We start from the raw sequence: 17,151 nt of genomic DNA, 5'->3' as shown, positions 1-17,151 counted from the left end.
AAGTTCACAACTAAAACAAAAAAATATAAGTGACATATTACACTTTGCTACATATGCATGTGAATTCCTCCTTGCGATTAAAAAATGTTTATCTAACTAACACTACATTCATTAATTAAAGTATCAGTCTGTCTTTAAAATGGGATTTTACACTATGGTGCTTTGCTTATCAGGGCATCGCAAGCTGTGGAAACTGAGAGGCGCACTGAGGAAGGACTCATTTCTAGTGCATCTCATAATACCGTAGAAAGAACAGAAAAGGTCGCACGGCCGTATACTTTAAATTCTAGCAGATTTGAAATATAAATGTCCTGTTTTACTAGCAAAACGCTTTACCGTTTCCTCCTTACTTACTTTATGAAAATACGTTCCAAATAATTCTTTTACCTTTCATTAACTTCAGTGGTGTGGCCTTGTCACTGCTGAGGAATACTTTAATGTCTTTAGCAGACGTCGAGGATTATAAAACGTCAGATTTCCATTTGACGAGCAGCCGAGGCGATGAGAACCGTACAGATTCATCCGTGCGAATGTCTTGTATGTTTTGGTCCCGTAATGTCACACACCAAGCCTCACGCACAATCGCGGGCGTCTCTCATTTCAAGAAAGTCCAAGTTAAGGCGTTCAGATAAACGTTAACATTATTCAAAGTTATTGTCTGTTTTTACCTGCATTTTTATTACTCTTTAATTTAATATTGATTTTTGTATCAGTATGCTGCTGGAGTATGTGAATTTTCCCTTGGGATTAATAAAGTATCTATCTATCTATCTATCTATCTATCTATCTATCTATCTATCTATCTATCTATCTATCTATCTATCTATCTATCTATCTATCTATCTATCTATCTTCTCTGCAGATGTGCTCCAAGTAGGCGGAGTTGATTCGACTGGTGTCTGCAGAGTGCAGCTGTGGACCTCCAGATGCTCCGCCCGGTTACGCGTGGGATAAGATCACGTAACAGGAGCGTTTTTAAAAACACCCCTCGCAGCGGCTTTTCGAAACCTTTCCGCATTTTGGTGTCGATACGTTAGTGTCTGGCATCCCATATGTACTACAGCTAAGTTTTCAAGAAGCTTTTTGTGGTGCTTCATTCGACTCTCTTTTCATTTTTCATTGCGTCTTTTTTCGGTTACTTTGCAGATCGCCTTGCCGGTCATCTAGTATCATAACATCAGGACCGCCGTCAGCATGGAATTGACAGACTTCTTCATTGTACTTCTGGCCACTTGTCAAGGTAAAACATATCAAAGAAAAATACAAAGTGACATTGATTTTCATACTAAAAACAGAAACTCTCTTTATTATTCAGTGATACAGGATATACTTATTTGATGTAATCCTAAAGCTGTATTAAGTTAAAACTAACTAACTAACTAACTAACTAACTAACTAACTAACTAACTAACTAACTAACTACATACATACATATATACTGTACATACATACATAAATTAAAAAACTGCATCATCAGATTGAAACTGTACTATTATTTTCAATAACATTTGTAGTTAACAATTTTTGTTTTATTTTTACATCTATTAAACAGAAGCCATATCTAAAATATTAAAAGGCTCATACTAGTGAGATCATTACATTACTGTTTTTATATCCTTGTATTATAGTATAATAATGGCACAAAATGAAAATGTTTCATTTGGTCCTGCTGTTTGCCCAGATGTTTTTGCTTTCTTTAACGTTATATGGTGTAAACTGACCATTATTATTATTTAAAGCTTAAGTGTTTTATTTAAGTAAATTTTAATTGACTAGGACAACGTTGTTAGGGGATTTCTTAATAAGAACAGACAGTAAGATGTTTTATGGACAAGAGAAGACAATTCAGTTTATTTGTTGCCTATTTGTTTAGCTGATAACTAAGCTGTCCCAATATCTCACATCACTCTGTACACCTCATACTATAAATGTAACACCGAGTCATGTCACGTTCAGAAATTCTCGGATTATTCTGCATTTATGGGGTGTACTAATAAGGGGGAGAACTTTGAGAATTGTCTGCATCTTAACATCATATAAACCAAGGAACTGGTGGTTGACTTTTGCCACACCAAAGAGCCTCTATGGCCGGTCACTATTCAGGAAGTGGATGTAGAGATGGTCCACTACTACAAATACTTGGGGGTCCATATTAATGACAGGTTAGACTGGTCTTGGAACACAGAGGAAGTAGAGAAGGAAGGGCAGGTGCAGAGAAGGCTCTAATCACTTAGGAGGCTGTGTGTCTTTCATGTGGGAAGTGACATCCTTCACATCTTCTATAACTCTGTGATGGCCAGTGAGGTGTTCTGGGCTCACAACATCACTTCAAGAGAGTCCCACCAAAGAAACATGCTGATTATGAAGTTAGACTCAGTTATAATATTTCCTCTGCACCCTGGGCTGTTGTAACAGCATTATAGGCCCCTGGCAAAGTAGTGCACTGGGACCCCTGTTTTTAACAGCAAAACAGGAACATACATAGGGATCAGAAACATTATGGGCCCTTATGCTCCTGGGGTCTCCAGTGCTTATACATTACAGTTTTTCTCAGTTGCTTTGGTGCATTTCTCACAACAGACTTAACATTTGCATAACAGCGAGTGCATTTCTCAAAACGCTTAGTGCAAATGGCAAAACATCATGGATGACCAGCAAAAGCAGGTAACCTCTTCAAAATCCTTAATCCATGCATCAAAAGCAAGTATTTACATCGCTGAATATGTCAGTGCCATCAAAATGCCAAGTCCATGAATCATCGTCCACGGACATGACAGCCAAAATGTAAAGTCATGTTATCAATATAAAATTGGCACAATCTAAACATTTTCTGATGCACAAAACATCTGAATGACAAGGGCAGGAAACATAAAAATACAAAACACCGATTGCGGGAGATGGATAAAAGAAGAATATTTTATTGATTGCACAGGTATATGGTGGCATACCATGCACTGCACTTGGAGTCTAGCAAAAAATGCATTTCAATACTTTATGCATAACATATGAAATGAAGGAAAAAAATTACAACATCGAAAACAATATATACATATAATATACAATATATACTCTAAATGCTCTCTACAATTGCTGCTGATCCTGTATATTGGGCCACATGTTCTCATCCACATCACAACGGATGTCTTCCTTTGCAATGCAGCATGGAAAGAACCTCCTAGAATGTCTTATCCAGCCTCTGCAGGCGTCTGCTCTTATATCCCCACACGCAGCTTCCATGGCAGCAAGCAGTGTCATTTGTGGATGTGGGTTACGCTCATATACCTTCCACCTCCAAGCTGAGAAGAACTCCTCAATTGGGTTGAGGAATGGGGAATCTGGAGGTAGGAATTCCATCAGCATCCTGGGGTGGTTGGCAAACCATTGTCTGATTAGGTTGGAGTGATGGAAACTCACATTATCACAAATGATCACATACTGTGGTACATTTTCTTGACCAATCTCCTCTTCAGGAATGAGATCCCTGTAGAGGGTGTTCAAGACGGTCAGCAGATGTTGGGTGTTGTATGGCCCCACAAGAGGAATATGAATGTGGACCCCATTGTCCGAAATAGCCGCACACATAGTGATGTTCCCACCCCGCTGGCCTGACACGTCAACAGTAGCTCTCTGTCCAACCAGATTACGCCCACGTCTTCAAATTAAAAGAGGTGGGAGTTCAGGGTGATGTTTGTAGATGGGTGCAGAATTGGCTCAGACACAGGAAGCAGAGGGTGATGGTGCGAGGAACCTCATCAGAACTGGCTGATGTTAAGAGTGGTGTTCCACAGGGGTCAGTGCTAGGGCCGCTGCTATTTTTAATATATATAAATGATTTAGATAGTAATATAAGTAACAAGCTGGTTAAGTTTGCAGATGATACCAAGATAGGTGGATTAGCAGATAATTTGGAATCCGTTATATCACTACAGAAGGACTTGGATAGCATACAGGCTTGGGCAGATTTGTGGCAGATGAAATTTAATGTCAGTAAATGTAAAGTATTGCACATTGGAGGTAAAAATGTTAGGTTTGAATACACAATGGGCGGTCGGAAAATCGAGAGTACACCTTATGAGAAGGATTTAGGAGTCATAGTAGACTCTAAGCTATCGACTTCCCGACAGTGTTCAGAAGCCATTAAGAAGGCTAACAGAATGTTAGGATATATAGCGCGATGTGTGGAGTACAAGTCCAAGGAGGTTATGCTCAACCTTTATAATGCACTGGTGAGGCCTCATCTTGAGTACTGTGTGCAGTTTTGGTTTCCAGGCTACAAAAAGGACATAGCAGCACTAGAAAAGGTCCAGAGAAGAACGACTAGGCTGATTCCAGGGCTACAGGGGTTGAATTATGAGGAAAGATTAAAAGAGCTGAGCCTTTACAGTTTAAGCAAAAGAAGATTAAGAGGTGACATGATTGAAGTGTTTAAAATTATGAAGGGAATTAGTGCAGTGGATCGAGACTGTTATTTTAAAATTAGTTCATCAAGAACACGGGGACACAGTTGGAAACTTGTTAAGGGTAAATTTCGCACAAACATTAGGAAGTTCTTCTTTACACAAAGAACGATAGAAACTTGGAATAAGCTAAGTAGTGTGGTAGACAGTAAGACGTTAGGGTCTTTCAAAACTCGACTTGATGTTTTCTTGGAAGAAATAAGTGGATAGTAATGGCGAGCTTTGTTGGGCTGAATGGCCTGTTCTCGTCTAGAGTGTTCTAATGTTCTAATGTTCTTCCTTTGGCCAAGTTGAAGCCATCCTCATCCATGTATATGAAAATATGTGGTGGTTCACTTGATTCCAGGTCCGTTGTACGCTGTATCAAACAAGATACTACAGTAAGTTTGATGTAAAATGCATTTTCATTTTGGAGACAATAGAGTCAAATCTAACATATTCATGTTGCGTTCACAGCGGTAGCAAATGTGTCAAGGTGAAATCAACTGTACTGCATGTCGATATACAATGTTGGACTATTTGCTGTACAGTAGATTACAGTTACAGTATTACTGCACATGTTCAATACAAACCAAAAAAAGTTTTGTAGAAACCCATAAAATACACTTGACAGCCAGTGATATCTTGTTGAACACTTTTGACTGCAATGACATACACAATGAAAAAATGACAAGTTTGTCTGGAGTGTAAGACTATGCAAAAGAGGGCTACACAATGCATTTTGATCATCATGACATGAGCAACCGCTGATGCATGATATAGCTGAGAATTGCACATAATCATCTGCCTGAGTGAACTAAAGCAATTGCAAAATGACGAAAACACCCAGAAGTTGTTGTTATGATGTGCACAACTGACTAAAGGTTGTGGGAATTGAACGAGCAGTTTTGAGAACTGCAATTATGTTGTGAGAAATGCACCAAAGCAACTGAGAAAAACTGTAAGACGGCCCTGTACTGGACCACCAGGAGATAACGGTGGAGGAGAGAATGAAGACAGAACTGAGTTCCGCTATGAACAAAGCTGTACATCCTTTTTGTGACACACTAACACTGAGGAAATTCAGACAACAAATTATTCAGCAGAAGTGTGTGAAGAAACTTGACTGGCGCTCCTTTATTTCAACAGCAATACACCTGTACAATACCTCACTGGGACTGGGACTGACAAGTTAGAAGATTTCTTTTTTTTAATTTTCTTGCTTTATAGTCAGTCGTGTGTGCATTCAGACCATAGTGTGTGTGTTTATTTAATTAAGTTATTTACTTATCTGCCTATTTATGCATTTATTTATTTAAAGAGCTTCTGTAAAACTTCTAATTTCTGCTCTATCTATCTATCTATCTATCTATCTATCTATCTATCTATCTATCTATCTATCTATCTATCTATCTATCTATCTATCTATCTATCTATCTATCTATCTATCTATCTATCTATCTATCTATCTATCTATCTATCTATCTATCTATCTATCTATCTATCTATCTATCTATCTATCTATCTATCTATCTATCTACTTTATCAATGACTTTGAGGATTTTGAAGACCTGGATGAAGTCCTCACTCAGTCTCCTCTGCTTGACACTAAACAGGTATAATTCTCTGAGTTGTGCTTAAGTTCCATGATGCACCTGGTTGTTCTCCTCTGCACAGCTTCAAGTGCTGTTGTGTCTTTCTTGTATTGTGATGTCCTGAACTGCACACAGTACTCCAGATGTGGTCTCACTAGTGCATTTTATAGTCTGAGTTTCCTTGTCCCATAATTTCTATTCACCGGTCTTTATTGTATAAGCTAATATTTTTTTCACTTTTAATAGCATCTGCACATTGCTTAGTTATAATTGATGTTCCCTTTTGTCCACATGTAGCTCTTTTCACTTTTCTACATTAAACTGCATTTTTTAATTTAAGTAGTAAGTATTTACAGGACAGATTTTTCACAGAACTGGATGAACCACTTTTCATGAACTTAATGGATAAGTCCATTAAATCTTAAATTAAAGTCCATGGAAATCTGGAACAAAGCTAATATTGAAAAATAAGAAAATATCTATGATTAATAAAACAATTAAAAATGCAGGAGATAAGTGAGAAGTACACTACAAAGATAGGAAGTTTCAAGTAATTTTGTTTGATCACAAAAAAAGTGCCTTTAAGTACTTGAAATGTTAGTCACTCCACTAAACATCTTACTGTGTTAGACTGTGATGGCCAGCCACCCTGTCAAGAGTTGGTTCCCATCTTCCAGTCAATGCTTGCAGAACAGGCTGCTACTAAACCTGAACTGGATAGAAAAGTTAGTACATTAATAGAAATATACCATATTTTGTAAGAATCAATCCATTTAAAATTGTTTGTTCAGATTTGCACTAGAACACATTCAATACCCAGTTATGTAAAGTTTCACAAGAAGCATCTACTGCAGATGTTTAACAGACTTTTCTGCATACAGTCTCAGAAATTGTGAGTGAAGCTTTCAGTGATGAGAAGAAGAAAGAAAGAAAGAAAGAAAGAAAGAAAGAAAGAAAGAAAGAAAGAAAGAAAGAAAGAAAGAAAGAAAGAAAGAAAGAAAGTTCAAGTTTTAAGTATATGGTACAATAAAAATAAGCCATTCAATTCTGTGTCTACATCTTTTGGCAACCCTATATACTGTATATATATATATATATATATATATATACTAGGAGGCTCCGCCCCCTGCTCGCTTCGCTCGCCAACCCCTGGTGTTGGGAATGACAAAGAGCGTGATGTATGAATGAGATATAGAATAGTGTGACGGTGTAGATGATGCAAATAGAAAGCAAACAATAAAGTGTGTGGCACAGTGTAAAGGTTTATTTGAAAATTTCTTTGTATACGCCGTTTAAGTGTAAAAGGTAATTCCAGCTCAGAACTTGTAAGGTCAATGAAGATGGTTATTGTTGTGATCAGAGTCAAGTTTGTCAGAGCTTAGAAAGAGTTGTGTCTCTCCAGGAAGTAATGGAATGACTTGGGTATTAATGTTTTCCATATTAATATTTTTTGGACATAATATAGTGCGTTGTGTTAAAAGGGGCATTTGGTCTAATGAGATTGCTGTTCGAAATGTCTCTGTAACTAAGTTGTCGCAGATAAAGGCTTGAGGAATTGTAATAATATGTGCCTGAAGTCCATCTGTATTGGTGAGTGTACCATCTCTCAGTTGTAATAAGCAATTGTTATGATCTGGTTCTGGACATCGTATCTTTTTTACTAACTGTATCTTTTGAAAGTAATGCCAATTGTCTGCGTATTTTAAGGTGCACTGAACAATAGCTGAGTGCATGGCATCTGGAAGAATAGCTAATCACTGTCTAAAATCTCCTCCTCATAAAAGTACCTTTCCTTCAAATCGAATATTATAAATCATAAACGTTTGTAGAAGTTTATGAATGGTGTTGAGTAAGTGACTTCATGCCATTGAACATTCATCAATAAACAACATTTTTTCAAGACGGATGTCACGTGCAGTGCCACCGTTAATGTTCATAGTGGATACCGATTTGTAGGATCTAATGTAGTTGATAAAGATTTCACTTTCAGGTACATCGTCAGTTATAAGCCTCTGTAGATATTCAGTATATGAATGTAAAGAAGGCAGTCTAATTTGACCCTTTTGACAACAACGTGTAAATGTATAACTTGTATTTCCAGTTGTTTCTTCAGGGAAGTGAACTGAATGACAATGATTGCAAATGACATTCATTAATCCGAATGAATTTCACTGGTGTATGTTTTTCTTGTGCCGTTTGAGAGGCGCGTTGTTGCATGTGTAGTATTTGGGACGTGTTGTTTTGGAGCTGTAATCGATTTGCCTGTGCTGTGTGAGAAGCCCGTTGTAGCCTTCGCTGCCATTAACGTATGTCTGAGACGGGAGGTGTTTCGTTTTGAATCCGTGCCTGTTGCGATGCAGCACTTTGATTGATAGTTTGCGTCATGTGGATCTAGGATGTAGATTTGTGCATATTTGCGTTGTTGATTTGTTTCAGGGTGCACTGTTCCAATGCGATGCAGTATTTGTGCACATATGCGAAAGTAGTATGGGCCATTGCCTTTTGGTGGCCTGATATTTACTCCGGTATATGCAAAAGCAAATGAACCATTGTAGGATCTAATGCAGTTCATAAAGTTTTTACTTTTAGGTACATCGTTAGTTAGAAGCTTTAGTTGAGCTTTGCGTTTTTGGAGTCGAGACATTTTTTCTTTTAGAAATATGGATAAGTAATAAGGAGAATTGCACTCACTGTTAATATGGAGCCTTTTCTGCGGTTGAATGGTTAATAGTGCCTTATTGTAATGAGATCCACCTATGCTGCATAGCCGTCTATTTTGTTGTTTCTTTCGTGTTTGTGTGTTTGTTCCTGTTATCCTTTCCTTTTCGTTTTGTACCCGTGACCGTGTATTCATGACTTGTTTCTTTCTCAGCATGCGAAATATGGATAAGTAATAAGAAGGATCGCAGTCACTGTTAATATGTTTCTTTTTCTGCAGTTGAACGGTTAATAGTGCTTTATTGTAAGGAGATCCACCAATGCTGACACCTATGCTGTCTAGTGTGAAGGTGTTGATGTTCACTTTAGAATATGTGGCTTTGGGTGTCACTTCTTATGGATGTGCGTGTGTGTGTGTGGGGGGGGGGGGGTTGAGGATTGTTGTCGCGCGAGCGTCTTCTTTCTTTTTGTGTTCCTGTGTCTTGTTGAATCCCCCTCTTTGTGTGTGTCCCGTCCCTTGCTTGTAGGGTCTGTGGGGTGGTTTTGTGTTCTTTTTTTTGTGTTCCATGGGCTTGTTGAATCCCCCTCTTGGTGTGTGTCCCGTCCGGTGCCTGTAGGGGGGGGGTGCCTTGCTGTTGTGCGCGAGCCTCTTTTTTTTTTTTTGGGTCTAGTTTCGTGTGCAATGTGTTTCGTGCTTTGCTTGCGTTTGAATACTTTTTTATGTGCCGTTTCCTTTTTTCGGTGCTCTTTGCGCCTCATTTCTCAATTTTTCCTGTGCTCACTCCTTTTTTCTGTGGTCTTGTCCGCCTCTCTCGCCCTCTTCTATCCGCCTTTCTCGGCTCCTCAGCCGACCCTCGCGGACTCTTTTTGCGCCTGCGCAGTACGTCTTTTTGCAGCTACGGCCCATTGCCGGATGTGCCTGCGTCCATCATCCGGTTTAGCATTCTCGGTTAGTAATATGGATATATATATATATATATATATATATATATATATATATATATATATATATATATATATATATATATATATATTTATATATTTTTATATATATATATATATATATATATATATATATATATATATTGTCACAGGTGGCTGGGGGTGGTACCCAGTCGGGATGCCCGGAGGACCTGAGGAGGGCTTATGCCTCCCCCAGACCACGTGGGGGCAACCGCCCTGGTGGCTTTGGGGACCACGGGAACTGAGCTTGGAAGCTCAACCCTATAGGGGCCCGTGGTCACCACCAGGGGGTGCCCCAATGCCTTTGGAGCCCTGGCCCACAGCACTTCTGCCACACCCGGAAGTGCTGGGGGGAAGAAGACCAGGGACACCCGGAGATAGTCGGGAGGCACCTGGAGCACGTCCGGGTAGGGATAAAAAGGGTGGAAGAGGACAGAGCTTGGGAGGAGAGGAGTGGAGGTGGTCAGAGACAAAGAGAGGCATAGTGAAGAGGCCTGGACTTTGGGGGAGTTTTGGGGTTGTGCTGCACTGTATATAAGAGTATGTATAATAAATGTGTGTGGGTGTTTGAACCAGCGGTGTCCACCTGTCTGTGTCTGGTCCATCCTCCACAATATATATATATATATATATATATATATATATATCTAAACTATATATATAAAGTTATAACAGCTGTTTACTGTTCCCCCACCCTCCCCACCATTGCTGCTGCTGTCACAAATGTTTTATGTTGATTTATGTGAGAAACTATTGCTTTAAAATTATGTTTTATGCATAATGCGCAAAATAACATCAAGTCATGTTTTGATAGTCCCTAAAGTCTACCACACTACTTGGTCACTTATTCCATGAGTCTAGGATTTTATCTCCCGTCTAACAATATTGAGAATATTATCAAAGCAGTTTGATCAGAGGTGTAAAATTTATTAAGTTTTAGCAATATAATGTTCAACCAAACCCATAACACTAGAACTTGAATTGGCTTGCAGGATCTTTGCTCAAAATCTGTTTACTGCAGCTACACAGGAATGTGCCTCTCCTTGACCTTCAATTGCAAGTCAGGCATTATCAGACTTGATTAATACCCGTATATTAGATCTTGCCAGATTGTATAATTGTATGATTATGAAACTAGTTAATTATGCTGAATTACTTGCTTCTAGTATGATGTATAATAATGAAGAATGTAATGGTTTAACTGGGTTCATTATGTACACACTGATCAGGTTTTTTCAGAATCCACCACTGTGCACTCCCTTCATTGTGATCAAAGATCAGGTTATCAGATAAAGTGCTGTGGCTGACTTTGTGGCTTAAAGGAATGGTGAAATGTTGATCTTGTTGTTATCAGCCTTTAAATCTAATTAGGTGCAAGTGCAAGATCTTATAGTCTATCTCTGTGAATGATGCAAGGCTGATTAATATTCACTTACTTTATAGTTATGTTGATGTCATGCAGGTGTCCCACACTCAGTGGTATGTCATCAGAGAGATAACATAACTTTCAGTTATGGAGGACTTTATGCCCTGCAAGCCACTCTTTTTCTCTGGAAGTAATAAGTGATTTCACTATAGGATACTAAAGCATTCATGGTTGGGTACTAATGCATGTGCACTTTGCTCTGTGGGTGGGAGGACTCCAACATAAGAATATAAGAAGTTTGACAAATGAGAGAAGACCATTCAGTCCATCAGGTCTGTTTGTTTAGCTGATAGCTAAGCTGTCCCAGCATCTCATCCAGATTCTTCTTAAAGGTGGTTAAGGTTTCTGTTTCAACTCCACGTCTTGGTAGTTTGTTTCTGAGTCCCAAAACTCTTTGCCTAAAGAAGTGCTTCCTGACTTTAGTCCTAAATGCAAGTTCCCTTAATTTCCACTGATTTCCTTGAGTATGTGATTCACCCTTAAGTTGAAAGAATTCTGCTGGATCTCCTTAATCAATGCCTTTGAGTATTTTGAAGACCTGAAATAGACCCCGTCTGCTTAGACTAAGCAGGTTTAATTCTCTGAGTCTCTCACAGTAGGACATGTTCTTAAGTCCTGCAATGCACTTGGTTGCTGTCCTTTGCACAGCTTCAAGTGCTCCAAGTCTAAGTAAATTATGCTATATGGTTTTCTTTGGTCAATTATTTTGGCTACTTCTTTAAAAAAGATCTAAAATATTGTTTTGGCAGGACCTTCATCTCATAAATCCATGGGGGCTGTTACTTAGTATATTATTTTCCTTTAGGTAATTTTCTAATTTATTTCCTATTATAGTTTCAATAATTTTTCATGGCACAGAAGTAAGACTTATTGGTCTGTAGTTACCAGGATCCATTTTGTCTCCCTTCTTGAAGATCAGAGTTACATCTGCAACTTTTCAGTTCTCCGGTACTTCTACGTTCTAAAGTAACTGCTGAAATGTTCCTAACAAGAGTTTATAAATGGTGTCTTTAATTTCTTAAAGTACAATTGGTAAGATCGCATCATGTCCAGGGGTTTTATTGGTCTTCAGTGTATTGAGGGCTTGAAGCACATCTGACACTTCTGTTTTAAAATTTATGAACTCAGAGTTTGTTTTTCCTTTGCAAGTAGCATTCCACTTGTTTCTTCCTTTTTAACTGCATGGGTGATACATTTGTTTAATTTATTTGCTATCTCCTTCTCATTTTCAAGACTTTCTCCATTTGTGCCCCTTCTTAAATTCTCTTGTCACCACTTAATTTTCATTTGCTAAAACTGTATCGGCTCAGCTCTTTTAATCTTTCCTCATAGCTCACCCCCTGTAGCCCTGTAATCAGCCTAGTCGCTCTTCTCTGCACTTTTTCTAGCACTGCTATGTCCTTTTTGTAGTCTGGAGAACAAAACTGCACAGAGTACTCCAGATGAGGCCTCACCAGTGTGTTATAAAGCTTGAACAGAACCTCCTTGGTCTTGTACTCCACACATCAAGGCACTATATAACCTGACATTCTGCTAGCCTTCTAAACACTGTGTGACAGTTGATAGTGACAAGTCCAGTATGACTCACATGACTATGATGATTCCTTAGTCAACTGCACAAGAAAAACAATGCTGAAGTAAAGGTTGTAATCTGTTACTCAGAAGACTGAAAAGAATTGTGATTTCAGTGCAGAGCAAAAAACTTCTTTCTCAACAAGACATAAATCTGACATCAATCAGTGAAGAACATAAACATGCAATTGCAATACGGTTTTGAGCAGTCCTTTGACTAGTGGTGTTTAAAGTGTGCAGCACTTTACGTCTAACAAAGACCTCTAAATGAAGTGCAGTTGTTTGCCAGACCAAAATAAGGCTATAGTCTTTTGATTAGCCCCAGCATAGACATGAAGATGCTTCAGTAATCTACCTTTTTTGCTACTCTGTCCCTGAATGCTGTGTTAGCAAGTTGTCCCTCCTGGAGCTCAGGCTGTACATTATAGCTAAAGGATAGGAATCTATACACTTTAATTCAGGCTTCAGTCAGTCAAAGGTATGTAAAGTATGCAAGAATTAGTTTCATTGAGTATTTTGGAAAATAAGGCAATAATCTAACATATTTGATATACATTATGGCTAGAAGGAAACATGAAATTAAAGCAGTGTATGGTGGATAATGGAGTGATGTACCAAAAGGTAATAAAAGTAAGAGGAGTGAATGAGACCATACCAAAAGTAATATAGCAACATTAACATGGGCTGCTGTAGAAGCACATTGGCCTTCTTCCATTCTGTGTCCGATTGAGCCTGGAGTTGGGAGGTAGGAATGGACTGAAGCATAACTGGTGGGATCGAGGAAGAAAGGCCAGAATAAGAAAAGGAGAGTTGTTGTAATTTTAAAGTTGAGCAGGGGGGTTAAGTCTCACAGTGGATAAGTGGGTCAGTAATCACAGGGGCTAATTAGGGACAACTCTACTGTAGTTTAGGTATGTCTTGTGACATATAATAGATGTGAGTGCCATGCTTGATGGGCTAGTGGAAACCAGTTCCCTGTCAGGAAGGGAGGCTGCAGTGAAAGGACATTGATGGACCTGAATCCTGACCAGGATGGCTGCTGGTGACTTTCCCGAAAGGAAGGCCTGCACAGAAGAACAGTGTGTGTCTGCTTCTCAGGGGCTTGTTTCCCCCCTGTACACACTGTGGGTGCATCCAACTGGTGGAACATCCAAATGGATACCTGCCACAGAGTTTTAGAACTGCAGTCCCATGGGATAACCCTGTCAGGGCTCTTGGGTGTCGCCAGTGCAAGATGCGGAGGATCATTATAATGTTTTTGCAGATCTCCCACCTGACCCGGAAGTGATTTCAGTGCTCAATGCTGTGGCACCAGAAGTACTCTCGGGTCCGGAATACAAGAGGCTGGGTTTCCTGCATGAGTAGTCAGAGTCGGGAGGAGGTGGATGAGACTGTGAGATGTGGAAGAGATGGAAGAGAAGTGTTGTTTGCCATTGGACAGAATGAGTCACCATAATGTTTAATTATATCATAATTTGTTTTGTCTTTTTGTTTTTCTTCTTTTAGCTGCTCCCATTTAGGGGTCACCACAGAGGATCATCTGTCTCCATCTATCCCTGTCTTTTACATCATTTTCTGCCACCATGACTGCCTTCATGTCCCCCCCTCGCCACGTTAATAAACCTCGTCTTTGGTCTTCCTCTTTTCCTCTTGCCTGGTGGTTCCATCCTCAACATTCTTTTCCCGATGTACCTCTTCTCTCTGCTCTGCATGTGCACAAACTGCCTCAATCTAGCCTCAGTCACTTTGTAACCAAACTGTTGTACCTGTGTTGTCCCCCTAATGTATTCATTCTTAATCCTGTCTATCCTGTTTGCTCTGAGTGAAACCCATAGCGTTTTCAAGTCTGCAACTTCCAGCTCTGCCTCCTATCTTTTCTTCAGTGCCACTGTCTCCAAAACATACAATGTAGCTGGTCTCACTACCATTTTATAGACCTTCCCTTTCACTTTTGCAGATACTCTTCTATCACAACTCACTCCTGCCACTCTTCTCCACCCAGTCCACTCTGCCTGCACTTTCTTCTTCACCTTTCAGCCGCACTCTACGTCCCTTTGGCCCAAGTATTTTAATTCATCTATCTTAACCACCTCCTTTCCTTGCAGTCACACCCTTCTGCCATCTTCTCCCTCAATCACGCACATGTACTCCATCTTACTCCTACTGACTTTCATTCCCCTTCTCTCCAGTGCGTACCTCCACTTCTCCAAGTTCGTCTCAACCTGCTGTCTACTCTCACTACAGATCACAATATCATCCGTGAACATCATAATCCACAGAGACTCCTGTCTGACCTCATCTGTCAACCTGTCCATCACCACTGCAAACAGGAAAGGGCTCAGACCTGATTCTTGATGTAATCTCACTGTCACCTCAAACCAGGCTGTCATTCTTACCGCACACCTCACTGCAGTCACACTTTCCTCATATATATCCTGCACTGCCCTAACATACTTTTCTGTTACTACCGACTTCCTCACACAGTACCATAACTCCTCTCATGGCACCCTGTCATATGCTTTGCTAAGTGCACAAACACACAATGCAATTCCTTCTGACCTTCTCTGTACTTCCTCATCAACACTCTTAAAGCAAACATCACATCTGTAATACTCTTTTCTGGCATGAAACCATATTGCTGCTCACAGATTGCTAACTCTCCTCATGCCTAACATTCATTACTCTTTCCCATGAAAACATGACATTAAATATTTTTTATTATTCTACAAACTGCATTGGGTAAGTAACTTAAAAAACATATCATTTTTGGGTCGAGTACTTTCCCTATCACCGGATCCTTACCCTGTGAAAGGAATAACACTCTTCATTCTGCCCATTGTATTCTCTTTACTGGTTTCATTTTTATGTTGAAACAATATATGAATAAATTTGACTTACTGTATATTTATGTTTTTCAAATATATAGTAAGGTAGCTCTTCACAAATTCTATAATTAATGTTGTCAACTAACATATTACAATGGGTAGAGACAAATAGCACTTGAAAGAAGGGGCCCGGGCAGAGTGTAGTTCTCTATCTTCAGAAGTTCTTGGCAGGAAAAGAGTGCATAATACTGAAGACATTAGCAAAAGACACTTGGAAGACAACCATGCCAAAGGCATCCTTGAGAAGAGCACTGTAGAAATCTTGGGCTTTAAATTAGAAGTTGGATATTCAGTCAGGATGGCACACTAAGTTAGTTCTTCGTGTTTGAATACTTGTTAAGTGAAAGTATTTGATGTTTGTTCCTTTTTTGTCTTTACAGGTGTTTCCACTCTGTCAGTAAGCAAAAGCAACATCTCAGGTTATGAATTGCTAGCAGCCAGTGTGGAATGTTTTTATAATGTGAGATCCTCAAACTTTGTTAAGTACTGGTGCAGAGAAGACAAGCTGGGGAATTGCGAAATACTGCGTAAAACCAGCGAGCCTCCAACAACTGGAGATAAAATTGTTATCAGCGACGACCAAACCCATGGAGTGTTCACAGTGACAATCAATAGACTGGAGATGTCGGACTCAGGCGTGTACCGGTGTGGTATTGAAAACCCGGGCCACAGTGTTAATGCAGTGGTGAGACTTGCTGTTCTAAAAGGTACATTTTTTTAAAGGATGTGCTAACTTCGCTGGATAGTCAATAATTGTTAAGTTCAAAATCAGAAAACTAAAGCTTTATGAGATTAACTTTTTGAATTGAAGATAGGACTCTTGAGCAGTGAATGAAGTGGAGAAGCAGGTCTTCAATTGAAAAGCCAATCCCATGAGGCTTCAGCTTCCTGTTTATGATGTACTGGTTAATCTATTTTAGCAGAAAGATATGTGTGACTATGACTGGATAACTGACATGTTATTTATGTGACACAAGTAACGTAATTTTTTTCTCTTTTTTCCATGGACGTATTGCAGCATTGGTAACTGTTGCCTTCTGCTTAAGTCCAGAGCTGCACTTTCCTACACACAGAACACACACTACATGTGGGCCCATGACAGTAGGACCGATTTGTGGGGGCCCGTTGGGGGTTTGCAAACCTTTGCAATTTGGGATCTCCACTGGATAGCCAATTGGATTGAAATTCTTTGTCGCTTGGTTTACTTGACCTGAATCTATTAACTCCTGCCACAAACCTAATCATAAGCACAACATACTGTAATAGGCCGTATTGCATGACATCTCTGACGTATACAACCTCCTCAACAAAGCGAAGTGCTGGAGGTCCACAGCTTGACTGTATTTGGGTTATTGCTGTTCCATGAATCATTAAAATTATGTCATTGTTAGTCAACTGTTCTGTAATTTTCCATTAAAAAGTAGAGAGGTGACTTCAAGTCAAAACCAGTCAGGAGCATAGAACTAGAAAAAGAAACTGAAGTCTGAAGGAGAAACTCATATTGCACTTGCAGGTGTGTTTTAGAAATCTAAAGTTTTCCAGCTTCCATTATGCTAGCTAACATTACATCAGTTACCACTGCACTAAAAGTAGTGGTTTACAGGAGTAACTATTGC

At 39.4% G+C, this 17,151-nt stretch overlaps 1 protein-coding gene across 1 annotated transcript in view; it reads left to right on the top strand.

Moving 5' to 3' along the window:
• Nucleotides 1–859: 859 nt before the first annotated feature.
• Nucleotides 860–17,151, top strand: part of LOC114667138 (CMRF35-like molecule 7) — a 25,138-nt gene continuing 8,846 nt past the window's right edge. The window contains exons 1-2 of the mRNA XM_028822295.2: nucleotides 860–1,240; nucleotides 15,916–16,242. Coding sequence (XP_028678128.1) covers nucleotides 1,195–1,240; nucleotides 15,916–16,242 — 373 coding nt within the window. The 5' untranslated portion in view covers nucleotides 860–1,194. The remainder of the gene's footprint in view (nucleotides 1,241–15,915; nucleotides 16,243–17,151) is intronic.

The sequence above is a fragment of the Erpetoichthys calabaricus genome, chromosome 16, assembly GCF_900747795.2.
Source record: "Erpetoichthys calabaricus chromosome 16, fErpCal1.3, whole genome shotgun sequence".
NCBI lineage: Eukaryota > Metazoa > Chordata > Cladistia > Polypteriformes > Polypteridae > Erpetoichthys > Erpetoichthys calabaricus.
The sequence above is the reverse complement of the archived record's forward strand: the minus strand, read 5'-3'. Positions and strand labels throughout refer to the sequence as shown.